This window comes from Mirounga angustirostris, unplaced genomic scaffold (assembly GCF_029215605.1).
Source record: "Mirounga angustirostris isolate CCGP_5_RB_7025 unplaced genomic scaffold, mMirAng1.0.hap1 SCAF_16, whole genome shotgun sequence".
Taxonomy (NCBI): domain Eukaryota; kingdom Metazoa; phylum Chordata; class Mammalia; order Carnivora; family Phocidae; genus Mirounga; species Mirounga angustirostris.
The window spans coordinates 17047536-17075371 of record NW_026991724.1 but is presented as its reverse complement, the minus strand read 5'-3'; the positions used below and the strand labels follow the sequence as shown (position 1 = coordinate 17075371).

The 27836-nt window shown below is 51.7% G+C and overlaps 1 protein-coding gene across 2 annotated transcripts; it reads left to right on the top strand.

Annotated features, from left to right (window-relative positions):
• The first annotated feature begins 76 nt into the window (after positions 1-76).
• Positions 77-25135, top strand: HAS3 (hyaluronan synthase 3). 2 transcript variants are annotated; one of them, XM_045890839.3, is made up of 6 exons: positions 77-3829; positions 6090-6147; positions 15289-15392; positions 19335-19973; positions 23214-23315; positions 24181-25135. In XM_045890839.3, the coding sequence occupies exons 4-6, from the start codon at positions 19335-19337 to the stop codon at positions 25102-25104; spliced, it is 1665 nt and encodes a 554-aa protein (XP_045746795.1). In that variant the 5' UTR covers positions 77-3829; positions 6090-6147; positions 15289-15392; the 3' UTR covers positions 25105-25135. The 2 variants fall into 2 exon arrangements, with proteins under 2 accessions (XP_045746795.1, XP_045746796.1); XM_045890840.3 differs by lacking the exons at positions 77-3829; positions 6090-6147; positions 15289-15392 and adding an exon at positions 15835-15967.
• The last annotated feature ends 2701 nt before the right edge of the window (positions 25136-27836 follow it).

Genomic DNA, 27836 nt, shown 5'->3' with positions numbered 1-27836 from the left:
GTGTCACATATCTTGATATTCTTCCGTGGTGAGACTGTTCTTCCTTGTGATAATGAGGAACAGCCAGAGCTAGTCATCCTCGGCTGATCAAGAGGCAGATCAGAGCACAGAAATGCATTTGGAGGCAGGGAGGGGAAGGAAACTGTTATCAAAAGAGGCAAAATGGAATAAATTTATTTTAGCTAGAAAGAACAGGTCTGAATCTGGTCTTCTGCTATGGAGCTGGAAAGCTGTGGCATTGAGGAGGATTTGATCTCCAGAAAAGAGAGTCGAGCTTGTTGAATCTTCCAGAGATGAAGGGTAAGCCCTTTGTTTGTCCTCCTGAGCTATTTTCTTAGCTCCCTCTGCTACTGTTTTCATTAAGTTGCCCTGATTATAGGACAAAAGAGCCACAGACATCTCAGATGAGAGAGTTTATATCGTGCATTCAGTCCTCTGCTCCTTTAGGGAGGAATGCTTAGACAGTGGGTTGATTAAACGTGTACTGGAAAGTGTGTAGCATATTGGTGACGTGATGCCAAGTTTATTGAAATCATGTCAGATGTAGCACTGTGGACTCCTCTTGATTTATTTATATATTTTGGCCACTGAATTTGATTGCAGCTAAAAGAGAAGACAGAAGGGCGCCTCAGTTGGTTAAGCGCCTGACTTCGGCTCAGGTCATGATCTCAGGGTCCTGGGATCGAGCCCCGCATCGGGCTCCCTGCTCAGCGGGGAGCCTGCTTCTCCCTCTGCCCCTCCCCCTGCTTATATTTTCTCTCAAATACATAAAATCTTAAAAAAAAGAGAGAGAGAGGAAACAAAAAGGAGAAATAGGCTGACTGCTTCGAACAAACCTTTCCTATTGTCAACACCTGGACAAGGCTAACCCAGAATTTCTTGACCAGTCCTCAGCTTTGTGGGGCTAGGTAACAGAATTTTATCTCCACTGCCTGGGGTAACCAGGCCTAGGGCAACCAAAACACAACTTCCCAAAACTCATAGGTGACTGAAGGCATGTGTACAAGCATGCCCATTTGCCAGTTAACAACAGGCTATTTCTCTCTGGCCAGATTACAGATGCAGTTCTTAGCTTAGAACCTTTGTGGTGGGCATTCCTTTAAAGTGGCCTTCTTACAGATTTGGATCACAAGCTAGCTTAGTAAGCAAAGAATTAGAACAAAGGCAATTAGATGTTTTTGAGAAACACTATCATTAGCTAGGGTAGCTGGATTTGTTTCCCTTCTCCAGATCAGGATGTCTAGAAAATCAGGATTGGGGCTTTCAAATCAGAGAAGAATCTCCTTTGAACCAGCTGGATATACCCTAAAAATTCTTGTTTCTTGGCCTATCTTTAACTAGACTCCATACAATGTACTTCGGATATCAAATTGGATATGTTAGATGATTGGATTAACTTACAACTTCATTTGCATTAAATACATTCCAGTTCTGAAGATAGATCCTAATTGATCACCTTGATTAGACTGAGAAACTCTAGTCTCAAAACCTATTCTCCTAGGGAGTGCCTCAAGAAGCATTCTAGTCTCTGTATCTCCATTTATAAATTGCCTCTTAATTTGAATTATTTGGCAAGTGGCTAAAAGCATCTGTTCTTTATTGATTTTGATGGATTCCATTTCAGAGAGTGACTTTTTCTGACCTTGTTACCAAATTCAAGGGAAAGACACCATAATGTTAACCCTCCTAAACATGACCAAAATAGTAAAAAGTTTCCAAATTTATATTTACAAATATATTTTAAATAAATATATATTTATTTTTTAATAAATATGGATATATATGTGTAAATATACATATATATATCCATCCTTGGGAAAGAGCATGAGAATTAGGAACTTCAGGATAGGGTCGCCTGGCTGGTTCAGTCAGAGGGGCATGTGACTCTTGATCTTGGGGTCATGAGTTCGAGCCCCACGATGGCTATAGAGATTACTAAAAAAAATAAGTAAACTTAAAAAAAAGAACTTAAGGATAATAAAAATATAAAACCAGAAAAAGCAAAGAACAGCAACTGCCTTCAGCTCAGGTCATGATCCTGGAGTCCCAGGATCGAGTCCCGCATCGGGCTCCCTGCTCAGTGAGGAGCCTGCTTCTCCCTTTGACCCTCCCCCTTCTCATGTACTCTCTCTCATTCTCGCTCTCTCAAATGAATAAATAAATCTTTAAAAAAAAAAAAAGAAAGAGACACGGAATTCCATGGCAGGTGGTAGGAACAACAGTGCCGCCTCCGTCTACAGGGCCTGTGAGTTGTGTCTGGTCCTATGTAATACGTAATAGCAGTGTCCTCAGGCCTGCTCCCACCTCTGCCCTTCCTCCAAGGCCACCTTCTCTCTGCTGCCCTTCCAGTCTGCTCCCTTTTCTGTCCTACTGAACTTCCCTTGGCCTCTCACCTTTGCTTTCTTCCATTGCCCAGCCGTCTGCCACCCAGACTCCCCGGGATCATCCATGTGGTCTTTTACTTGGCCCCATCCCGCCTTCTCTCCCTCCTTTCCCTTCCTGGTTTCTTGCTCCTGTCTCCAGGCCTGCTGTCCACAGCTCCTTGGCCTACAGAGGATGGCTCTATAGCAAGAGACAAGGCTGCAGCCAAGCCCCATGTCTACTGCCTGAGCATCGACTGCCCGTTCAGGTGACTTCTCATGGGGAGTCTTCTGGAGAGTCTCCCTCTCTGCCGTGTGGTTCCTCCTCCTCAGCATGTGCCCTTCTACAGGCCTTCTGTTCCTTAATCAGAAATCTTGTGACCTTCACTTTGCTCCTTACCATCTCTCCATACTTGCTAATACTCCTTTCCTCTCTTCACCTCTCTCCTCCATTCTTTTACCTTTCCTGTGGCTCTGCTCACCCATCTACATAGAAGGGCCGAGGTGCCAGGGACTGGAGGTTAGCAAAGCAAATCACAGCAAAAGCCACTCACTGAGTGTCCACTCTGTGCCAGATGTTGTGCCAGGCACTGAGAACACAGCAGTGAACAAAGCGACCGAACCCTTACCCTCAGGGGAAGCTTACATTGTACTGGAAGGAGACCGGCAATAAGGAAGGTAATACAGGAGATAGAATGTCAAGTGACGTTAAATGCTATGGGGGAAACTTAAGTCAGGAAGGTGGATGCAGACCGTACAGGGATGGGAGCTCTACGGTTAGGTCAGTTGCTTAGAGAAGGCCACACTGAGAAGGCGATATTTGCGTAAAGATCAGAAGGAGGTGAGGGAGTGACCAGGACGATATTTGGGGGAAGAGCATTCCAGACAGAGCCAGTGGCACATGCACAGGCCTGGAGCCGAGAGTGTGTCTGGCAGGTTTGAGGACAGGCCGGGAGGCCAGGGTGGCTCCAGGGCAGTGAGCGAGAGGGAAGGGGAGCCGCTGGGGCAGGGTGGGGTGTGCTGGGCCCCTCTGAGCAGGGGGGCAGCACCTTCAGCTTATTTTTGTGAAGTGCCTTGAGGCCAAATGGATGAATGCTGTAAAATCGGAAATGCCTATAGCCCAAAGGAGTTGTGTACCCAGCCACCTTTTTTCCTCCATCAGAATGAAGTGGTAAGCCCCATCTCCTCACCACCCCTCTTCCCTGGAAAGCAAAGGTGTTGATCTTGATCTGCCCTCATCGGCCCCCCTACTCCCCCCCCCACCCCACCCCCGCCACACTGTCTGTGAGAGCCTGCACCTGCCCGCGATGCTCAGCAGCACGTTGCTGAGCTGGAGAGATGGCTGAGGAAGCGGAAAGTGGTTCGACTGGGAGCAATGAGTAGGGGGATGATTCATCTGACCTGTACAAAGCCCGATTGGCTTCTGTAGTTTTGCACAGAAATCCCAGATCTCAGCCGGAATGTCAGTGGTAAGGGCGAGGGTGGGAGAGGGCCGCGGAGTTGCGGGTGGGCTGTGAGCGGTAGCCGCTGTTCCTTGACCGCGCTTGGGCCACAGTGGGCGGGACCCGTGAGAGCCTGGCTGTGTCCTCCAGCAGGTTCTGCAGCCACAGGCATTCTGCAGTCACATGCAGCAGGCTCACTGCAGTGCGCGACACCTCTGACTCGCAGGCACCAGGGCTTGGAACAGAGATGCTGCTGGGGGCTGGGAAGCTGTCTTGCCTGCTGGCGGGGCTCGGGGCTGCGTGCTGGCAGGTGAACAGGGAATGCAGACCCTCACCACCGGCCCTGGAAGGGGCCGTGCCTGCTTATTGTCCTTCTCTGCAGTTCTCTGCGCCGCCAGGGGGGGGCTCAGGGGCTGTCCTCCCTCCTGGTGACCCTCTGCAGTCCCTGTGGGGCACAGAATAGGAAGATCAGTTGCTCTGTGTTCCCTTTCGTTCGGAAAGTCGTTTTGTATCCAAAACCTGGTCTGATGCTCACAACAACCTCATGGAACAGGGAGGCCAGCTATTGTTATCCCCCTGCGGTGGGATTTGGCCCCACGTCTCCTGGGTCTCAGCCAAACCCTCGAACCTCTGTTAACTACTAGAGAGCCTCTCTCCATCACCCCCCCGCCAAATGAGTATAGAGCACAGTTTGGGAAGAAAACTCCGGGTTCATATATCCAGATGAGCCTCAGCACGTGTGTCCCATGAAGATAGAGTTTGATTTCTGCTGACACGTGCTGAGGGACGTCTACCGAGACCCTGGGGTTGCCCCGGGCCGCCTCTGAGGATGCCCGGGAGCGAAAGAGCCCGCAAGTACGGATACCTGGCTGCTTCTGCGTGTGTGTGCGTGTGTGTGTGTGTTTTCTGATCACATATGTTACATAAACTCTAACAAATGTAATACATATGTAACAAACAAAAATGCCCCCAATTTCACCTCCACTCCTACCCCAGGATTACCACTGGCATTGTCATGCATGTCCCTTCAGATCTTTCTTGCCTTTCACACTTCTCCCAAATGAATTCAGGCCGGCCTTACTGCTTTCAAAAACCAAAATAGGATTGAATCATAAAGAGTGTCCCACATATTTTTTTCTTAGTTATATATCGTGGAAACACTCTCCTGTCAATACTCACAGCTCCCTGTCCTTTGTGATGGCACATGTCTTCTGTAGTGTAGGTGAGCTGGTTTAAGCATTTGTTTCTTGATGGTCATTGAGTTGTTTCTAATTTCCAATGATTCTTCAGGGATTCTCAACATAACTCTTTGCATACTGAAGCATTTCTACAGGATAGGTCCTAAGAGGTGTAAATGTTGGATCATGCTGCTTGAACACTGTTATTTTTGTTTAAGATTTTATTTTTAAGTAATCTCGACACCCAACATGGGGCTCAAACTCACAACCCCAAGATCAGGCGTTGCATGCTCTACCGACTGAGCCAGCCAGGCGCCCGGCTTTGAACATTTCTAAATGTTAGTACCACGATGTCCACCAAAAAGTGCGTGCTGATCTACATTGCCTTATCCTTGTGCTCGCTTCAGCAGCACAAACACTACACTGCCCTACCCTCAGTTGACATTGCTTTAATACCCATGAAATATAGGCTCAGTCTCCACAGCAAAGTGTTGAGACCATGCTCTAAATAATTCAAGGACTGGACAGTCTGCGGGGGGGGGGGGGGGGCGGTTCTGTATACCAAAACCACCAATGGGGGCACGACGACACACGTTGCAAATACACTCACCAGATTATTAGGACTCATCCTGGAAAGAAATCATGAGCCCCTGCATGTCTACTAAAAAGGATTCTTACCAGGGACACCTGGCTGGCTCAGTCGGTAGAGCACGTGCCTCTTGATCTAGGGGCTGTGAGTTGAAGCGAAGCCCCAGGTTGGGTGTACAGCCTACTAAAAACCAAAAACCAAAAACAATTTTTACCAGACTCTCAGTTCTGAGACTGTGCCCTGGGTGTTAGGGGATTCCCTCCCAAGGGGCTTGGAGTGTCCCCAGGATAAGGACCGCGGTTCCCAAAGCAGACTGAGGACATTGGGCCAGATGGCCCCTCAGAGTATCAAGTTCATCTTGTAACCCACGAAGTAAACAAGTGCTGTAGCTTACATCACTGAACAGAAGCTTCACGCTATAAAGAGCTCGCTGTGCTCTGCTGTGTTTGAGATCTATTAATCCACCAAATCCTCCCACCTGGCCAGTGAGGTAGGTATTATTATTATCCCTGTTTTACAGATGCGAAGAGTGAGGCACCCAAGAGGCTGATGACCCGCCCTAGATTACATATCCATTGGTAAGTAGCTAAACCAGTATTTGGACCCAGGCAGTCTGGCTCCCGAAGCTGGGCTTTTAACCGTTGTGCTTTGCTGCTCCCCAGTAGATACTGTATTTACAAATGGTGAAAAAAAAAAGTGTTAATATAAGTGAGGATCAGGAAAGTGGTTCCCTGCTTGTTTATTATTTTTATTTTTATTTTTTTAAAGATTTTATTTATTTATTTGACAGAGAGAGACACAGTGAGAGACGGAACACAAGCAGGGGGAGTGGGAGAGGGAGAAGCAGGCTTCCCCCTGAGCAGGGAGCCCGATGTGGGCCTTGATCCCAGAACCCTGGGATCATGACCTGAGCCGAAGGCAGACGCTTAACGACTGAGCCACCCAGGCGCCCCGGGGATGAGATTTTTTTTTTTTTTTAAAGATTTTATTTATTTGACAGAGAGAGACACAGCGAGAGAGGGAACACAAGGAGGGGGAGTGGGAGAGGGAGAAGCAGCCTTCCCACCGAGCAGGGAGCCCGATGCGGGGCTCCATCCCAGGACCCCGGGATCATGACCTGAGCCGAAGGCAGACGCTTAACGACTGAGCCACCCAGGCGCCCTCCCTGCTTGTTTAAATGGACGACCTACGTCAGGTGAAACGTCAGCCCTGATTCCCTGCGAGCAGTGTCCTCGGACCCCAAACCCAGCCTCGGACACCAGAACGTGTTCTGTGTCTCGTGTTTGATCTCGTTGTTGGCCCAGCAGCTAGAGACGAGATCCGCAAAAAACCCCCAGCCCTCCCGCTCCTATACTCTTAACAGCTTTCATAAATGGCTTGTTTAAAGGCTTGTTCTTCTTTCTGGGGGTGGCTAAGGTAGCAGACACCCAAGACGGCCTCCCTGGGAGCAGAAGTGTGCAACACCGAAAGTGTGGAAAGTCTTCCCATAGATCCAGCCAGAGCCCAGATACAGCCCCTTTGAAGGTTTGCTGTTGTTTTGGTTTGGCTTTTTACCCTTTCATCTCCTGGAAGCAGGGTGTCAAGTTCTCAGATTTCATGTTCAGAATGATCACAACGGATCATTTTAAACTGTGATCTGTTGTGTCTATATTACTTGATTATATACACTGATAGCTCTATCCCATACCCTCCCTTGAGAGAGGGAAAAAAAAAAGAGAGACTGGAATGAACAGACCTCTGTTGCAGAAGGGAGCAATAAGGTCCAGAGACGTAGGTTTTTGCAAACGGGAGGAGACAGAGGAAGGGGAGATGTAAGTGCACGAGGGCAGAGAACCTTGTTCTTCTGTTCACTAGTTCCCAGGCTTGGCCGGTCAGCCAGCGCCTGCCTGCACCCCAGAGCGGGGCTGAGGGGGAGAGCTGTGGGTGTCAGCAGAGGGCAGTTTGCAGGGAGCTTCGGAATTGCAGGAGCGCCCTCTCTGCCTTTAAGTGGCTTATTAAATGATGTAAGATTTAATCTTTGCTGTCTGCCTTGGAGCTGAAGCCTGCTCCGAACGGTACCTGGGTGGGGCTTTTCTGATGTACATCTCTAGTCATCACACGCCAAGGTAGCCTGGCGCTGGGGAGAACAAAGCCACCTGCTCCGCACTTCCAGAGTCTCTAGAACTCCAACAATCGTCTCTGCCCTCCCCCCCCCAACATACAGACCACGCACCACTTTCAAAACTCCCAATCCTATGGTGACCGTATTAATCCTAGGGAAGGGCCAGCCTGAAATTAGGCTGTCTTTACTGAAAGAATAGTGGTGCTGATGCTTCAGAGAGCTGTGGGGGAGGGGTGAGTACCCTCCCTCCGTGAACTCCCCCAAAGAAACTGTGAGCATCGGGGTTAGAGAGTGCAGCATCAGCCACGTGGGTATTTTTCCTTGGCCAAGGCCAGGACCAAGGGAGAGAGATGATCACGGGGACTCCATAGCCAGACCCGTTACCCTAACCCATCCTTTGAGTAGGAAAAGCCCCCAAAGTGCAGAAGTTCTTTGTTTGTTTGTTTGTTTAGAATTTCTTTTGTTTAAAAACTGAAAGCTAATCCAAGCTTGGCAGCCCTGTCCTTCCATTGACAAGGGCTGGCTGGTTTCCCGCGCACCCCAGTTCTCCTAGAAAAGGCAAGCAGCTCCTTTGCCAACAAAAGACGAAGTCAATCCAATTCCAGGTATATTGCAGAGATGTGGGGACCGATCCTGCCCATCTGGTCCTGTTCTCTTTGTGTCTCCCTGGCTCTCCCTCCTCATTTCCAGTTCAAATCAGCACCTTTTCTCCTTTTCCTGTTTTCCTTCGCGCTTGGTAGCTCATTAGTTCATTGCTCAGTTTGTTTTGTTTTTTATAAAGATTTTTTTTTTATTTATTTGACAGAGAGACACAGCTAGAGAGGGAACACAAGCAGGGGGAGTGGGAGAGGGAGAAGCAGGCTTTCCGTGGAGCAGGGAGCCCGGTTCAGGGCTCGATCCCAGGATCCTGTGATCATGACCTGAGCCGAAGGCAGACGCCCAACGGCTGAGCCACCCAGGCGCCCCTATTGCTCAGTTTTTAAGGTCAGTTAATTCAGACAGGTGTGGCAGAGGAACATGGTGCAGGAGGAAAATGGACAGACACTTCTACACTCTGGAGCTCAGATGTGGGATTGGCTGGCTCTCTGCTGTCCTCCGGATGCCAGAAATGCACTTTCGAATCTCAGCTGAGGAGAATCCTCCGGATGTGTTCTCAACCTTGCATACATAATAGAATCACCTAAGAAATTAAAAAAAAAAAAAAAAAATCAAGCCTGGGGCTCACCCCCAGTGATTCTAAAATGACCTGGGATAGGGTCCAGGTGTTAGTGTTTTTTAAAAAGCTCCAAGGTTTTCAAAGTCTGTGCAGCAGGCCAGATGCCAAAACCACTGCATTAGTTCACCTAGTGAGAGAAGTGCGTGTGTGTTTCTGTGTGTCTGTGTGTGTGTGTGTTAAGGGGGTGTCCTAGCCAAAAAATAAAAAAGTCTGATAGTAGGGCATCCTTCGTGGGGGGAAGGTCCTTCCCCATGAAGGAGTTGATGGGACCTGCCCCCACCATTGGCTCTTCTCTAATAGCTTTTATGGAGGATCCATCTTTGGACCTCCTCTGTGACAGTGACTGATGATGTCTTTCATCAAGAAAGAGGACGTAAAGCAGAAATGCCAACACATTTAAACACTGTTGTTGATGGTACCGTAACAAGAGTCAAATGAATTTGGAACAAGTTTACCTGAAGCGATCTGTTCCCCTCCTGCTGATACAGGGGGCTGGGAAGGTAGACTGGGATTGTGTTCTACTGAAGTCCAGAAAGTGGGTGTGTGCTTGTGTAATGAGCAAGTGTGCATGTGTCCATTTTGGGTACAGTGAGTTTTGTACACATGTGGGTGTGGACACGCACGTGAGTACTTGCACGGCGGGGTGGGGGGAGGCAGTTTACAACACCGAGAGCAGAACCTCTCCCTGGGCCTTCCTCCAGCCTCAGTGCAAAGTTGTTGACATCATCATTCTTGGATATACTTTTTTTTTTTCCCCCAGGAAAAGCATCCTTTCAGGGTCCACCTAGAGTCCATCTTCATGTGCACCTCCCTCCCTTACCCAGGATCACCACGATCCTAGATGAGGGGGTGAAAGGGGGCTGACAGCAGCTGGGGTGTGCCATGCAAACCACATGCCGTGGCTCCCGGCTATGTTGCCAGGAGGAAGACTTTTTATAATTCACTAAAGGTGCTGGATGAGCTAACACAGCTATGCGTACTCCTTCCTTCTCTGCTAAATTCTCTCAAAGGATCACTGGGAAGGATTTAAATAAAGCAAATTACTCATGTTTTGACGACCACTAATCCTGTCTATATCTTGGCACTCCTGACTTGACTGCTCTTTTCTTTTTTTTTAAAGTAATTCCTACACCCAGTGTGGGGCTCGAACTCACAACCCCAAGATCAAGAGTCAGATATGCTACTGACTGAGCCAACCAGGTGCCCCTTTATTGCTTGCTTTCCTGAGGTTTCCAAACCCCTTTCACCTGAACCCATGTATGACATGGACTATACCCCACCTAGCCCCAGCTTAGAAGGAAATTCTATAAATTCAAGATTTATATCATTTTAAAATACCTTTTTATTACAAAATTATTTTATTTATTAATAGGAAATTTGGAGACTACAGAGAAAAAGGCAAAGAGAAAAATCTATTGTTCCACTACCCCAGACAAAACCTGGTCCTGATAATCTGGGTGAACTTCTCTCTCGCCTTTTAATTTATAGGATTTAAAAGAAAACAAGAATGTAAAGTAGTCATTCATACATAACAATTTTGTATCCTGCCTTTTTTTACTTAGCCTTACATTGGAAGCATTTTGGCATATTCCTACATTCTCTTCATGAGCGTAATTCTTAGTAGCTGCACAATATCCCAACAAGAAGGAGATTATGGTTGAAAATCGCCTTCTGGATTTTTTTTCTGCATTCACCTAGGAGAGGGAGAAAAAGGAAAAATGGCCGGGAAGAGCTTCTGCTGTTCAGGATTCCAAGAAAAGCATCTCCAGGTCTGGTTTGATATTCGGTTATCGTTCTGGTGTGCCCTTCTAATCCTGACCTTCCAGCCAGCATAAAAGAACCTGGCCCCTTCGCAGGGGCTGACTGCTCGGCCGCCAGCAGAGCAGAGGCCCCTTAATTTGAAATGAAAACGATTCTTGCATCCAAGGAGGGAGAGAGAGAGCCTGGAGTTGAAATCTCACCATTATAACTGCAGGACAGAAAAGTCCTTACACCTGCTTCGTCAAACATAGCCCCCAGACAGGGTACTGATCACAGAGTACTTGTCGGTAAGAGGGGCAGGTTCTGAAAGGATAACTTTGTGGGGTCGTAGCTGCCTTGCTGTCGTCAAGGCACGTACTTTCCACTTGGAATTAGGTATTAACTAGTGTTGTAGATCAAGCTGCCTTGAAGAGGAAGCCCTGTTTAGTCAGCTGGGGGACATAAGCTGCTATTCTTTGGAGGCCAGTTTAAAGTCACTTTCGTTAGCTTCAAGAGGTTTTGATTATGGTCGGCCCAGAGAAGTTGATGGGACGGAGCCTGGAGGGATGGCTTGGCTGCCATCCCCCATTCTGCTTTGCTTCGCTGGAAGCTGCAGGCTGCATGCCATCGAGGAGCACTGAAGCGTGAGGCCCGGGGGGGGGGGGGGGGGGGGGGAGCTGTGCAGCTAGCCCCTCCGCCCGTCCCCGCCCCGTCACTCGCTAGGAGACCAGCAGAGCGGAGCGGCACCTGGGTCCTGGCAGGCTCGTCCTGCAGCTCCAAGCCCCGGCCGTGACAAGGGAGACTGAATGGCAGACTCCTCTTGGTGCAGGTGTTTGAGCATTTCACAAGTTTGGATCTGAAGAGTGGTGGAAAGGTGAACTCGTTGTGTGTGGACCTGTCAGCTTCAGTTACCTCAAACCCTCCAAAGCTTGGAGAATGGCCCTTTCGTCCCTCCAAAGGATAGAAGTCTCTTTCTCTTGATGATTCCTCCACCCCCACCCCCACCCTCACTCGTGCCCAAGACAGTGACACCGCCTGCCCGCAGGGACGCTTCCTGAGGGCAGCACCAACGGTGCACGCAGCCCCCTTGCGCCCCTTTGCTCTGGTTGATCGGCTTGTTAACACGCCTCGTACACCTGTTCCCACTCCTGAGCGCCCCCCCCCCCCCCCCGACCGCAGCTCAGCTGTCCCCGGACAATACTTGTAACTTATTACCACCTTGCTCGGACTTCTTTAAGAGTTCTCCATCACTGCCAGTTAAAATGCAAACTCCTTATTCAGTCATTCAAGGCTCCAGAATCTGCCCTTAGCATCCTCCTCCTCAGCAGCTAAAACTCATCAGGCACTCCTTAGAGCAGGTACTGTTGGAAGTTCTTCAGTGTAAATTTCTTTTTTTTTTTTTTAAAGATTTATTTATTTAGGGGCGCCTGGGTGGCTCAGTCATTAAGCATCTGCCTTCAGCTAAGGTCATGATCCCAGGGTCCTGGGATCGAGCCCCACATCGGGCTCCCTGCTCCACGGGAAGCCTGCTTCTCCCTCTCCCACTCCCCCTGTGTTCCTGCTCTTGCTCTCTCTCTCTTTGTCAAATAAATAAATAAAATCTTTAAAAAAAAGATTTATTTATCTATTTTAGAGAGAGAGAGTGCAAGCAGGGGGAGGGGCAGAGGGAGAGGGAGAAGGAGAGAGAGAACCTCAAGCAGACTCCCCATGGAGTGCGGAGCCTGACTCGGGGTTCGGGGCTCCAGCAGGGCTCGATCTCACAATGCTTCACCGCCCCCCCCCCAGATCATGACCTGAGCCAAAACCAAGAGTTGGATCCTCAACCGATGGAGCCACCCAGGCATCCTTACCTGCTCTTGTTCTTAAGCTCTTCCTCCCATCTAGAATGTTCTTTTCTTTCTTCAAACTCTGTTCAGCCCATTCCAGCTCACAGAGATCTCTCTCCTGAAATCCTCAGACTCTTCTAGTTGGATTCTCTCATCAACATCTAATTATAAATTGTCTTGAATGGTGACCGCTTTTCTTTTTTTTTAAGATTTTATTTACTTGACAGAGAGGGACACAGTGAGAGAGGGAACACAAGCGGGGGCGGGGGGTGGGAGTGGGAGAAGCAGGCTTCCCGTGGAGCAGGGAGCCTGATACGGGGCTAGATCCTAGGACCCTGGGATCATGCCTAAGCCAAAGGCAGACGCCTACTGACTGAGCCACCCAGGCGCCCAGTTGACCACTTTTCAAGTGTATTTGTCTTCAAAATGGATAACTGTCTAGATGGCAGGGACCAGCCTGACACTTCTTGGTGCCAAAGCATCATTCCCTTCTCACGGCTGGTCTTCACTGTTTGTCAAATGAATGTTGAAATGCAGCATGCATTTTCTACTACTGAGCTGAATAAGGAGGCTTATTCTCTGGAACCCACGTAAAAGCCAATTCAGCAACATCTGAATTCACTTTTTTACGTGATTGGGTGTGGAAATAGTCCTATTCTTAAATCCCCAGTGGTAAGCAGAGATAAACTTGAGCTTTATTGTTATCAGCTCCTTAAAGATTCCCTTACCCTTCTCCCCTCCAAGAGATGATGCAAATAGGGCACTGCAAACTGGATGTTAATTACAGGCAAATCCTCCCTGGCAGAGGCTGGCCACAAAGGTGAAGTCGCTCCTTGCTGCCTGATAACACAGGGTCGCTGGCCCTGCAGATCAGAAAAAGAGAATTTGCTTCTCAGGGGAAGCCATTAAGGGGGCCAAGCCAATTGGTATGGGCAGTGTTTACTGTTCTTATGATGTTGCATCTGGACCAGCTGTTCATTTAGGAGTTTTTAATTGACTAGCCCACCACCTATAAAACTCCCTGGAGCCAACGGAGATAGGCAATAAGCCCATGGGACAAACTTGAAACCTTTGAAATTAACTAGGCATGAGATGGTCCTGGAACAGCCCAGGAAACTTGCTCCCAGCGAAGTCAGGGGGCTGTTGCGTTGAGGGCAGACAGGATCTTTCCAAACTGGCTGCTCCATTCCCTCAGCTTCTAAACAGGTCACTTACAAGCAGCCATTTGGCTGTATGTGACTCACAGACACATTTTGCCTGGCCTGTGGACTGTTATTGTTTTTTCACAACATTTGAATTAGTTGCCAACACTTAAAAATTAGGAGGTTTCACATAAAAGTCTGGATTTTTGGGGCACCTTGGAGGCTCAGTTGGTTAAGTGTGTGACTTGATTTCGGCTCAGGTCATGATCCTGGGGTCCTGGGATTGAGCTCGTGTGCTCTCTCTAATAAGTAAAATCTTAAAAAAAAAAAAAAAAGACAGAAATCTTAGGGGCTCAGGGACTTCCCTGCCCACCCTCACTCATGCTCATTGCTGGGTCCCCCAGGCAAACAAAGACACCCACTCCACCCCATCCCATTTTGCTTTACAGAAACCAAATCATTTCACACTTTGGCTTGAGAAAATCATCACTAATATGCTACATGGTTTAAATTTTCTTTTTTTGTGTGTTTTTAAAAACTAGTATTGAATCCACAATGGGAATATGTTTTGAACTTGAGACAGGCCCTAAGAAGAGCGAATAATGCACGAGTGGGGAAAGGAGCCTTTGATTAAGAGGAAGACTTTGGAGTCAGTTCTGCCACTAGCTGTGGGCAGTAACCTCAGTATCTTCCTCCCAGAAATGGGACTGAGTATTTGACAGGGTTGTTACAAGAATTGAAGAGATTGGCTGAGAGCAGGTGCTCAGTGAAAGTTAACTCCAGTTATCCTCAACCAGAGAACGGCATCTGTTCTGGATTCTACAAGCTCATTCCTATGGGATGTGATCCTCGGTGACCAGAAATTCAGAGATCAGTGTCAATGAAAAATGCCTTGTCTCCAATACACTACGGACGTTTATTTTTGTTTTGTTTTTTTAAGATTTTATTAGAGCACGAGCATGTGAGCACATGAGCAGGGGGAGGGGCAGAGGGAGAGAGAGAGAGCCAGATAAGCAGATTCCCCGCTCATCAGGGAGCCCAAAGCGGGGCTCAATCCCAGGACCCCGGGATCATGACTTGAGTCCAAGGGCTTAACCGGCTGAGCCACCCAGGTGCCCCGGGCCCTAAGATTTCTAAGAGGAGCAGCTTGTAGACTGCAACTAATGTTGCTATAAATTTGTTGCAGCTTGGGAAGAAGTGATGGAAATTATCTCAGGTGTGTTTGGAGGACATGTAAATTCACTTTTTTTTTTTTTTTTACTAGTCTTTAATTTTATCTCTTCAAGCTTTTCTGAGATTTAGAAATCGGCTTCTAATTCAACTGGTTCTAAACTTCCTCTGCTAACAACTCCCACCTCTCCCTGACCCCACCCCATCTCATCCAAGTCCAGCACCAGCTTTTGGGGACCTGGGAACCACTGGCTATAAGGTCAGTTGGGAATTTAGGAGGTGTGGATGTCGGAAATAAAGGTGTTAAGAAAAGGGGAGGAGGATTTGGTTTTGGCTTTAAGACACCGGAACTTCCAAGGTTCCTGCAAAACCATTTGGAGCTTTTGCAAACCCTCAAAGTCATCAGCGCCCCACTGCGGAATCCAAAGCTAAGCTTGTCACAATTGTTAACACCTTCTTTGAACAGTCTTTTTATATTTGATAATTATTCTCTTCTGCGCCTCTTTTTTTCTTTTTGCCGGCAGGAAGGTTCTGCTGTCTTGGTTTTAGGGAGTACCCTATACAGCGAGCAGCCCCTCGGCGTGCCGCAGTCGGGGGAAGACTTCCATCGCCTCGGCGGTTTTGCAGAGTGAGTAGATCGCGAGGCTTAGAAAGCCGGGCGCGGGGGAGGCGGAATGGAGAGTTAACAGTTTTGGAAGTCGCTAGGGGTTATACTGAAAGTTAACAACGCCTCAGGTTCTGGGTTGAGCACAATGACCGCCTCCTCCTGGGCAGCTGGCCCCGGGGCGAGCGCGGAGGAGCGCGGCCTCTGGCCGCCGTGGGGGAACCCGCCTTCCAGGGCGCAGAGACCGAGGCCGGAGCCGCGTGCACGCGGGACCCCGCGTCCCGCCGAGCGCCGGCCGCGTGTAGCTCCCTCCGACTGAGCCAATAAGGGGGTGCTCCTCGCGGCCCTCGGGGGAGCCCTCCCACTCTTCCCAACTTTCCCGGCCCTAGGGCCGGAGGAGGGCGCCTCTCCCGGCGGGGACGCGCTCGGTACTTAAAGGCGGCTCCGTGGGGCCGGCGCTCGTCAGTCGGAGCGCGCGGTGGCGGCGGCGGCGGCGCACCGGGGAGAGAGAGAGGCGCGGCGGCGGCGAGGAGCGGGAGGAGGGGCATGGAGCCGCCGCGGGCCTGCTGAGCACCGGAGCGCGGGCAGCCGGCGGCACGGTGAGCGCGGGCCCGGCCAGCCGGCCACATCCGAGGGGCGGGCCGCGCCGCGCGGGGGCTGCGCCGGGCTCCAGGGGTGCCGCTGGCCGAGCCCGGCTGACCCCCACCGCCTACCCCCTACCTCCCGCCCCCCACACCCCCGCCTGTGCGGGCGCTGCGTCCGGCGCCCGGAGGCCGGCTGAGGGCTGCAGTGTCCCCAGGCTTCCCGGCGGTGGTTCCTGCAGCCCCTTCCCCACTGACCCCTCCTCCCTTTCTTCCTCCATCCTCTCCTCCTCCAGCCTCTCCTCCCTTCCTCCCTTGCGGCTTCTGTTTTGTGAATGGATTAGGGGGCGGACGGCGGTGCGGGGCACGAGGCTGGTGGGAGTCTCTCCCTCCCCCACTCCTGCCGGGGGGTTCGCACCTGTCCGGCACCAGGATGCCGGGCGGTTTGGGCCCTGCGGGTCAGCCGGGCCACGGCCGCCTGTATCTGCGGGCCCTGCCTCCCCTTCCCTAGCCGGCTCGGAGGGGCCGGGAGGGCGGGCGGGCGGCCAGGCGCAAGGGAAAAAGCCCCAGCCCCGCGCGCAAGTTTCCCATCCCGCCGCGTGTGGGCCCCGTAGCAGGGCACACCTGTCAGCTGTAGAGGCCGCACACCGGCAGCCCTGCAAAGTTTCGGGTGTAGATTGGCGGCGTGCGTCCTTGGCCGAGGGTTTTCTCCTTCAGTCATCTGGGGGGAGGTGTCTTAGCGCCCCCCAACCTAGTGCCCTTGAAGCCGGGTGCGCATTAGCCTACGGGTTCCGAGCTCTAGCGGATCCCATCTGAACGAAATGGGGGTGGGTGAGAGGTGGTCGAGGCTCCCCTCTCCCCGCTTGAGGTGGCACGGCCCCCTATCTGGGCAGTGGCGCCTCTGCCAGAGCCCGCACCAGCACCTAATTGCTCGTGGGGTTTTGGCTGCGGGACATTTTTGGTCTTCGGTGGGGTACGGGGTGCCAGGGTAGTGCCTCCAATTCGTGTGCGGGGTTTGGGGGTCCTGCCCGCGAGAGGAAGGGGCCGGCGACACCGGAGATGCTGCCTTTGTCTGCAGGCACACTTTGCCAAGGTAGCTGGGGCCCAGAGGAGATGCGCGGGGCCTGGTCCGGCTGATTCCTCGGGTTTTCCGTTCCTTCCCTGCTGAGTCGTGGGAAACCGGCACGTGGGTGTGGCCGGCGCCGCCTTTGCCAGAAGGCGAGGCTCAGGCGGGGGTGAGAAGCCTGGCGAGTGCCTTCCCGGCTGCATTAACCTGGTGGGCACCGCCTCCGGCATTGCACCGAGGCGGGGCGCCAGCACCCGGCAGGTTGCCGGGCTGGCCGCGGCGGCCCCGGCCCTCTCCCAGAGCGCAGGTGGGCAGTGGTGCCCAGCGGCGCCCCTTTGGCGTGTAAGGTCTAGAGGACTACGGGGCGGGCGGGGGGAGCGGTGCTCCTGGAGTGGGTGCAGGGCCTGGGGGCCCCTGAGCCGCAGGCGGACTGAGGGGGTGGGTACCGGGGAAGGCTGGGAGTCCTGCAGAGGAAGCAGGCTCCCAGGAATGGCGGGGCACAGCGCCTAGAGGCCGAGCTTCCCGAAGCCGCGAGGCTGCCAACAGCACCTTCGGGACCGCAGCTGCTGGAATGCTGCTGGTGCCTGAATCTAGACGGACTTAGGCAATGATCGCGTGTTCCTCACCCATCCTATGTGGCAGGTGGCAGGGGAACGGGCACTGTTCCCCTTGCAAGAAGGTGCATTTGTGTTGGAGCGGGGCTCAAGGGTTGGTTCCAGTAAGACCTAGAGTTGGAGCAAGCTTGGAAGCGAGACCCCGTGGTCTGTAGAGGTGGGTGGGTGGTGGTGGAAATGGGGTTCTCCAGATCAGGCAGGTGGCAAAGAGAGGAGATGGGAAGGCGTGGGTCAGAATGAGGAGTGGGGAGCTGTCCTCATCAGCCCCTCCTCTCTTCCCCAATCAGCCTTCCCACCTGGGTCCTCCTTCAGGGCAGGAAGTGCTGCTAATTTACTGGAAATTATTTACCTGAGACCTATGGAGCAAGAAACCATTAGAACCCCCCCCTTGGGGGACCCCAAGTCTCAGACCACTTGGGCAGGGTCAGGCAGCCAGGAGGTGGTAGAGCTGTGTCTCAAGCACAAGTCTTTGGTGCTGAGTGCTAAGCTGTTTTCATTAAAACCCAGATGTTGCCAACAGGGCAGCTGCTGGGAGGCCGGACTTAGGGCAGGAGGAGTGGCAGGGGCCCGAGCACTGAGGTGCCATGCGGGCACTAGGACCAAGTGGATGGGGCTTCCCGGGCAGCCAGCCCTCCCAGGCTGCTGCAGTGGTGGCTGCAGTTCCCTCTGGCGCCCCGGCCGCTGGGCTTCCAGGAGAGCGGTCCACACCCCAGCTCTCATTTCCTCTTTCCTGGTCTGCTTTTCCCCGTTGCTTTCCCTTTCTTTCCTGCCTCCGGTAGATGAGAAAAAGGGGAGACAGCAGAGAACACAAGGAAACTTTCTTTAAAAAAAAAAAAAAGATTTTATTTCTTTGACAGAGACACAGTGAGAGAGGGAACACAAGCAGGGGGAGTGGGAGAGGGAGAAGCAGGCTTCCTGCTGAGCAGGGAGCCCGATGCGGGGCTCGATCCCAGGACCCTGGGACTGTGACCTGAGCCAAAGGCAGACGCCTAACTGAGCCACCCAGGCGCCCCACAGGGAAACTTGCTCTTACTGATTTTGCTGTTTCAAGTGCGAGAAGTTGCCCCCCCCCCCCCGTCTTTATGTTTCCTGCTGTTTCTCATCTTTTCCTCCCCCACTTTGTTCACGGGCCTCATGGTTCCTGTGCTTTACTTCCCCTCCCTCTGCGCAGGACCCTGGTGGGTACAAGGCGGGTAGAAGCTCTTAGCTTCTGGCTGCCTCCCTGGTCGTCCTCCCTCCCGGGCCCCTCGCCTGCTCAGGGCTGCCTCCGGCTCATCCCTCCTGAAGGTTGCCTAGAAGGGCTCTGGGTCAGGCAGATCCCAGGACCGCCACCCACCAGGTGGGCATCACAGAGCTCTTTCTGGCTTTGGTTTGTCTAACGAGAATAAATGCTACTCGAACTGCTAAATTTACGTATGTAATCCATTTCACCCTCAAAGATGCTACAAGGTTAGTGCTGCAGTCCACGTGTCACAAATGAATGAACCGAGGGGCAGGGCAGAGTCCCACAGAGTGGAAGTGGCGGAGCTGGGATTCGAACCCCAGGGGCCTGGCTTCTGAGTCTACACACGGTCTTAGTCACGCTCAGTCAGGGGCAAAGGTTTTGATGAGTGGCTCATTTCCCCCGTTCTGGGCCTGCCCGAGAAAACAGCCCCACTCGCACTGACTGCCTCCTGACTCCACACCTCCCTCCGTCTCCCACCAGATGCCGGTGCAGCTGACGACAGCCCTGCGTGTGGTGGGCACCAGCCTGTTTGCCCTGGCGGTGCTGGGTGGCATCCTGGCAGCTTACGTGACGGGCTACCAGTTCATTCACACAGAAAAGCACTACCTGTCCTTCGGCCTGTACGGGGCCATCCTGGGCCTGCACCTGCTCATCCAGAGCCTGTTTGCCTTCCTGGAGCACCGGCGGATGCGGCGGGCAGGCCGGCCGCTCAAAGTCCCCGCTGCCCCGTCGCGGCGCTCGGTGGCACTCTGCATCGCCGCCTACCAGGAGGACCCCGACTATCTGCGCAAGTGCCTGCGCTCAGCCCAGCGCATCGCCTTCCCTGACCTCAAGGTGGTCATGGTGGTGGATGGCAATCGCCAGGAGGACGCCTACATGCTGGATATCTTCCATGAGGTGCTAGGCGGCACTGAGCAGGCTGGCTTCTTTGTGTGGCGCAGCAACTTCCATGAGGCGGGGGAAGGGGAGACGGAGGCCAGCCTGCAGGAGGGCATGGACCGCGTGCGGGATGTGGTGCGAACCAGCACCTTTTCGTGCATCATGCAGAAATGGGGAGGCAAGCGAGAGGTCATGTACACGGCTTTCAAGGCTCTTGGCGATTCAGTGGACTACATCCAGGTAAGCGCACCTTTGCCAGGAATGTGCGGCCGTGTGGACACGTCTGGCTGCCTGGGCATACTGGGCAGGAATTTTAGGTCCGGTTAAGGTCCCCTGTGTTGTGTACATCCTTCCTCGGAACTTCAGAAGGCAATGAGGTAACTGCTGCTCCGAACAGCAGTCCTGGGGTCATAAAGCCCAGGGATGGAATCCTGGTTCTTCTCGTCCTTCGCTCTGTGCCTGAGGGCAGGCCTCTGGACTGGTGTGCCAATGCTAGAAAGAGCTAACGAGCGGACAGCACTTAAGTCAGACCACACCCCATTGTAGGCACTTCATACATGTATTTATTTATTTATTTATTTATTTATTTAAAAGATTTTATTTATTTATTTGAGAGAGAGAGAACACATGAGAGGGGATAGGGTCAGAGGGAGAAGCAGACTCCCCGCCGAGCAGGGAGCCCGATGTGGGACTCGATCCAGGGACTCCAGGATCCTGACCTGAGCGGAAGGCAGTCGCTTAACCAACTGAGCCACCCAGGCGCCCCTCATACATGTATTTTTTTAAAGATTTTATTTCTTTATCTGTCAGAGGGAGAGAGAGAGCACAAGCAGGGGGAGCGGCGGGCAGAGGGAGAAGCAGGCTCCCTGCTGAGCAGGGCGCCCGATGCAGGACTCGATCCCAGGACCCTGGGATCGTGACCTGAGCCGAAGGCAGACGCTTAATGACTGAGCCACGCAGGCGTCCCTACATACTAGTTCTTTTAACCCTCATAATATTGCTAAAGAATAAATACTCTTACTCTTGCCATTCATGGAAGGTGAACCTGAAGCCCCAAGAAGTTAAGGAACTTGCCTAACGTCACACAGCAGTAAGGTGCAGAGATGGGATTTGAGCCTAGGCGGTCTGCCCGTATCCACTGTGCCTCAGCACCAGTAACGTGGGGATGAATCTCTCCATAAGGAGGTGTGGTGAAGAGCAAAAGAAATCATGCTCCAAAGCACTCAACTATTGTTTGTTATGGGCCAGAGAGCCCTACTCTACCCAGTGTCAAATTGGTGTTTGTGAAGTGGGGGGGACACAGCAGTGACTCATCCCCCAGCTTAATTCTGCAGCAGTCTTGGCAGGGCTAGGACCCTGAGCAGATCCACAGTTAACACAGCTCCCAATTTTCAAATAACAGAACCTAGAAAGAACTGATGAAAAGCTCACACACTTAAGTGCCAAGTAGAAACTGCACCCAGAACCCCAAGTTTCCGGTCCAGCATCCGCATGTCCGTTTCTCTGTCGGATTCCTTCTCCACACATGCCAGAGGGTTTTGCCCAGCACTTGAATGAATAGCGGCTGTCATGGCCGCCCACCTGAGTACCAGCTCAGTCTTGCTGAGGGCATGTTGAGTACACCAATATTGAAATGTTCTCTACTTTACCTACCTAAAATTAGCTTGCCACAGATGTTTGGTTTTTGGCTTTTCTGGAAGTTGCATCCTCAAGTGAATTGGTACATTGACCCTTTTTCTGTCTTCCTAGGGCCAAGGACCTCCTCGGCCTTAGTAGGGAGGGATGTTGAGGCATTTGATTCTGCAGTTCATCTAGGGTCAAGGGGCCTCTGGTGCTTTCCTGGAGACTCAGAAGGCAGAGGAAAAGCCCTTGAGCTCTGGCACATGCTCAAGCCACAGGGACTCTGTCGTGTCCTCCCTTGCAGCACCAACTCCCCAAACCTGCCACGCATCTTCCTTTACTGATCATTTCCTGTGGATTCATTCTGGTGGATCAGCAAATAGGCTCACACACCTGAGCCAGCCTTTCTCTTGATGGCTCTGGGCTCACTGCCTGGGCTGCCTGGGCAGCCTGGGCTTCAGTTCAATTTGGTGGATTTCAGCCTGTCTTCCAACAGCCTTGCTGTGGGTGTGTCTTTCCCTCTGAGGGAGATAGCCCTGCTTCAGCCAGTGGGGAAACCCATGCAGCAAAGAGCTCTAACTTCCCTAACGCTGCTCTGTTAGAAAGACCTCCCTGGAGTGAAAGAAGCTGAGCAGCATGAGGAACGAGTTAGGGTCAGGGCAGGAAGTAGCCCTGAGACTGGCAGCACTGGAAAGCCTGGCCTGTCAGCTGAAGGGGCTCTGGGAGTCTGGCCCAAAGCTCTCCAGGCACCCTCTCCCAAGGCGTGTTGGTGGGGAGGTAGGAGGGAACTCTGGCTGTCTCCCTTCAACCTTTTGCTCCTTGTCTGTGGCCACCATGTCTTCCAGAATGGCAAGAGAAAACCCAGCAAGGTTGGGGTGTGGGGGGCAGCCCCCTTCCTGCAGGCATTAGCAACTTTACTAAAAGTATTTTGGACTTTTGCAAAGCAAGGTTTGGGCTTATCTGTGGGTACTGTTCTTTGCGCTGTTGTTCTGCCAGTGATGGTCTGGGCTCTCCGTTATCACCTCAGTTGTCTCACAGAAAATAGACAAGGAGTCAGCCAGCAGGATAAGTGTTCATACCTCAGGTTCAACTAATAATGGAGCCACCTGTTAGACCATGAGCCTCCCTAGGGAAGGTGGGCAGTGGGGCAGGATTTGACCTCAGCTCCGGTTGGAGGCAGCTGTTGCCAGCCTCCATGCTCATCCAGAATCAATCCAGGTGTCACGTCAGGATGGCCAAGTGGTTTAGCGTGCCAGACTCAAGCTCCTGAGAATCCAGGTGAGAGCAGCCCTTGGACATAGCATGCCCTGATCATAGAGACTTAGCCAAAGGAGCTCAGGCCTTGCAGCCATATTAGTGGGACACCTATGACTGGGTAGATATATCCTCCACTTTCACTGCAGGTTGTCCAGGAGACCAGAGGTTGAAACTGGGAATACCATGTTAATATATGAGAGGGCTTTGGGCAGTAGCCTCTGGCAAGAGCCATTTCTTCACCTAACCTGGAGTGTCTGCTGGCCTGGGTCTAGCCACTGTACCTGCCATCTGATTTCAGTGTGTACCTCCTTTTCCTCCAGGGAAATGTTCTGAGACCATTTTTGTGGAGCCTGGCTCTATAGAGGCTAAAAACTTGCTCAGTGCTAAGCATTTGTCCCTGACACTGAGTCTCCAGGGTTTCTCTCTCAGCCTAACTCTCCTTTTCCTTGTTATTCATCTCACCTCTTCTGTTTAGCATAGATCTCTTTGCTAGTGGCTGGAAGTGAACCCTTTGAGAGGTGGTTATGTCCCTGAAGCAGTGAGCAGTATGCGATGTACACAGGCCCAAGGTCAAAGTGGGCTGACCATGCACTCCCTCTGCAGGTGTGTGACTCTGACACTGTGCTGGATCCAGCCTGCACCGTCGAGATGCTTCGAGTCCTGGAGGAAGACCCCCAAGTAGGGGGAGTTGGAGGAGATGTCCAAGTACGAAGTAACCAGGGATTCCGGGGGTGGTGGTGGTGGTGGTGGCGGGGCTAGACTCTCTCTGCTTCCCAATCCAATGTGTATGCCTGGGAAGTGAGCATCTTGACTACCTAGTATTTTGGGTGGGTGGGTGTGGGGGGGGGCAGTGTGTGTGTGTGTATGTTTGATAGTTTTCACTAGTATCAAAGGGCTCACTTGGTAGTCAGTCCCTTTTCTGGTCTTTTCCAACCTGAGGAAAAAGAAAATCACTCAACAGGTATGTAGTAGAGAGCCCATGCTGCTGGGAGGGGCTCTGTGTTCTGGGCTCCTGATCACGAAGGGTGCTCCTTGGTGGTGATGCAACAAGCACCTCCCGAGCTGGGCCCTTGAGAAACCCTTGTTCTTAAGGAAGTTGTGCTGAATGGTAAGAACAAGGGCAGTATGGTAAGATTAAGGGGCCAGATCTTCTTCCAGAGGGAATGCTGGTAACACATCAGGTCTTCCTGAGAAGCTTTCCAACTGCAGAAAGGTCAGGATAGATGGCTGGTGGGGGGTGGGGGGGATTGCTGCGCATCCTTCCCGAGTCGTTCTCTCTGCCACCACCACAGGCTGTTTCCTGAGATGGAAGGTGGCTCTGATTGCTGGAGCAACTTCACTGGGGCAGTCAGTGCAGATGGCAGTGAGGTGCTGGGGGCAGTGACTGGGTACCACTGCCTCCTCCCAGCCTCAGGTTTCCCAGCTCTGGCTGGGTTAGGACGGATGGCCAGGTATCTGAGCAGTGGGCTACAGAACCTCAGGGTAAGGGAGGCCTCGTGGCCTCTGGTGTCTGTCTCCCGGGGCTCGAGTCCTCAGGTGAGGAGGCCCAGCATCTCTGGTTCCCTTGCAGATTCTCAACAAGTATGACTCGTGGATCTCCTTCCTGAGCAGTGTGCGGTACTGGATGGCCTTCAATGTGGAGCGGGCCTGCCAGTCCTACTTTGGCTGTGTGCAGTGCATCAGTGGGCCTTTGGGCATGTACCGCAATAGCCTCCTCCAGCAATTCCTGGAGGATTGGTACCATCAGAAGTTCCTCGGCAGCAAGTGCAGCTTTGGAGATGACCGCCACCTCACCAACCGGGTCCTGAGCCTCGGCTACCGGACTAAGTATACAGCGCGCTCCAAGTGCCTCACAGAGACCCCCACCAAGTACCTCCGGTGGCTCAACCAGCAGACGCGCTGGAGCAAGTCTTACTTCCGGGAGTGGCTCTACAACTCTCTGTGGTTCCATAAGCACCACCTCTGGATGACCTACGAATCGGTGGTCACAGGTTTCTTCCCCTTCTTCCTCATCGCCACGGTCATACAGCTTTTCTACCGAGGCCGCATCTGGAACATTCTCCTCTTCCTGCTGACAGTGCAGCTGGTGGGCATTATCAAAGCTACCTATGCCTGCTTCCTTCGGGGCAATGCAGAAATGATCTTCATGTCCCTCTATTCCCTTCTCTATATGTCCAGCCTCCTGCCAGCCAAGATCTTTGCCATTGCTACCATCAACAAGTCTGGCTGGGGCACTTCTGGCCGAAAAACCATCGTGGTGAACTTCATTGGCCTCATCCCTGTGTCCATCTGGGTGGCGGTCCTTCTAGGGGGACTGGCCTACACAGCTTATTGCCAGGATCTGTTCAGTGAGACAGAGCTAGCCTTCCTGGTTTCTGGGGCCATCCTGTACGGCTGCTACTGGGTGGCCCTCCTCATGTTGTATCTGGCCATAATCGCCCGGCGATGTGGGAAGAAGCCAGAGCAGTACAGCTTAGCTTTTGCTGAGGTGTGACGCAGCCCCCCAAGCAGAGTGGGAAAAGTGCAATGGGTAAGGGAGGGGAGGGGAATGGAAGAGAAAAGATGGGGTGGGAGGGAGGAGGGAGTGCTCTTTTAGTTTATTAATGGTCCAAAGGACAAATCTGCAGTGCAAAGAGCGGTGACTGTACTACATGGTCTGGGGCAGTTCTTACAGGAAGCAACGCCATCCAGCTCAGAGGACTATTTTCACGCCACCCATCTGCTTGCCTCTGCATGCTTGGTGGCCGATGGGAAAGATTCCACCTCCTCCCCCAGGATCCACAGGGAACCCAGAAGTGTGCTAAACCAATTTAGTTCCGATCAGTGGCAACTTCTGATAGGTAAGTGACAGCCTGTGGCAAGGGAGAATTCTTAGACCCTCTGAACACAACCAGAGGTGGTGGGAGAACTCCTGAGAGATCTGGACCAGCTAGTAACGTGTGCCCCACCCCCACCCCCACATCTACTATCAATGCAATAAGATTGTGCCTGAGATACAAGGCCCAGAAGCCTGATCTTTGGGCATCAGAAAACAGGGTCCAGGAATGGTGCTTTATTATGTGACATACTCCATTCCACATCTCAACATCCCAAGGATGAACCAAACTAGCAGGGAGTTAGCACTGAACTGCTTTTGAGTGTGTATATATATATCTAGGTTAAAAATGAAAGTCTGCCAGGAAGGAACAAAGATTGGTGGTGGTGCTAAAGGCCAGGGGCTATATGGAGGCCTTGGGCCGAATGTATCTCACCTGGAAACTGCCCGACATCTAGATGAACTTGCCTGTGATCTCTGCTGGGGAGAGGAAATGTTTTGGTCACCTACCGGAAGATGAAATCCCAACATACTCAGAAAGGAAGGGAGGGCTCAGGTACTTGACCCTGTATACTCCCGAATTCCTCTCTCAAACTCCACTGTGAGTTGAAGAGAGCCTCCTTCCTTTGCTTTCTTCGAGGTGATGCAGTCACCTCTCCCACCCTCTTTCTCATTGGGGAAGTTTTTCAAGGTGGCCACTGAGACAGAGCCTGGCTCTCCCAGGCCCCTCTGCCATAGGCACCCCTGCCCTCCGCAAGTGGGGGCAAAAATGATTAAGAGCCTCTGACCAAACTAACTACAATCTTGGAACTGCTTGGACAGATTCCTTAGCAGCTGGCTAAGCGTGCATGACTTTGAGGCTACAGTTCTTGACAATCATCTCCAATGAAAGCTTTTCAGTGTTCCCTAAGTGAAGCCTCAAATCCAAGCTTGTCGTCTTTGAGACTGTCCATTCTCCTCAGTGACTTCTCCAGGGAATTCTTGGCCAAGTTGTGGATAGTCATTATTGTACTTGCTTCTTTCCAGAAACCAAATTCAGAGATAGAATTGGTTCCTAAATCCTAGGATTCTTTCTTTCTCTCTCATGCTCCTTGAAGCTTTGGTTTTCTTCTGCTTGTTGGGGGTAGGGAGGGAAGGCATTTTCTGGAGATTTGCAATCCAGACTATTCTCCGCTCTTGGGTTTGAAGCCTGGGATCTTGACTAAGCCTTTGACTTAGGGGATGCTTGATTGCACGAGTGCCTGCTTCTGCTCTCCAAATGTCCATTCTTAGCAGGGCCTGCTAACCCCTCAGAACCAGCACTAAGGTAGACAGTCGTTGAGGGGGCAAGCCTCTAGTGTGCCCAGGTGCTCCCTACAAAGGAACCAAGTGTGCTCTGAGCCACAGATTGGCAAACCCTGGTGCTTTCTGTCATCTCCCGTGAACACAAGGGTTTTCCAGGTGCAGCCAACATTGCTGATTCACAGACCTCGAGCCTCTGGTAAGACTGCTGGCTGGTGTTGGGCCCGACCCATGAAGGCCGGGAAGAGGCAGCAGGCATTTGCTGAAGGCAGTTGTTCCAGGCTCTTCCGTGTTTTTGCTGGCCAAGTAAACTATTTTGAGCACTACAATGGAGGAAATCCGGTCAGCCAACTGCAGAGCTCAGACTTCACTAAGGGCTTGTTTTTCTTCAGCTTTTACTTGAAGGTTAAGGTAGGATAGACTCCTGGATGGAGAACTCCTGGTTGTCCTACATTCAGCTCTGCCTCGCACTGTGGTCATCAACCGAGCTCAAATCAAGAGTAGGCAGGTACAAGTAGTGGGCTCACAACGTTTGACCTCGACTGGTTTTTCTAAGTTATTTTGTACATTTTTCAGCAGCGAAACCAAACTGGGTCTTCAGCTTTATCCCCGTTTCTTGCAAGGGAAGAGCCTTTATACAACTGGACACATTTTGTTGTTTTCCTCATTGAGAATTTTAAACCCTTTTGTATTCTTTCTACAGTAATTTGTAAACATATTTATTTTTACTTTTTTTTTTTTTTTTTTTTACTTTTCAGGCCAAGTATTTTATACTACACTTGTCAAAATAAAGATTCTCACATAATGCTGGTTATCTCTGAACTACTTCCTCCTTGTACTTAAACTGGTTTTATTCCAGTTTCAAAAGAGGTATTTGAGTAGAAATAGTTTTGTCAAGATAGTTGGCAGTGGAACTCAAACAGGGTAAGTAGTCACAGCTGCCTCTGGACCTGGGGCATACAGCAGGCCCACCTTATTGATAACTGCACAACCTCTGGTGGCTTAACTTTTTTTTTTATTGTTGAGGATGGGCAAGGTCTCTGGTGAAATCACTGGCAGATGAATGAGTCCTAGCTAAGGTTAAAAGTCAACGCTTGCTTCCTGCTTGAGTGACCGCGTTTTACCTGGCA

Bases quoted from the DNA above. Each gene is read 5' to 3' on its own strand.
- HAS3 (XM_045890839.3), top strand. From the start codon at position 19,335: ATGCCGGTGCAGCTGACGACAGCCCTGCGTGTGGTGGGCACCAGCCTG. The intron at 19,974-23,213 runs GTAAGCGCACCT...CTCCCTCTGCAG, and splicing joins ATTCAGTGGACTACATCCAG to GTGTGTGACTCTGACACTGT. The intron at 23,316-24,180 runs GTACGAAGTAAC...GTTCCCTTGCAG, and splicing joins GAGTTGGAGGAGATGTCCAA to ATTCTCAACAAGTATGACTC.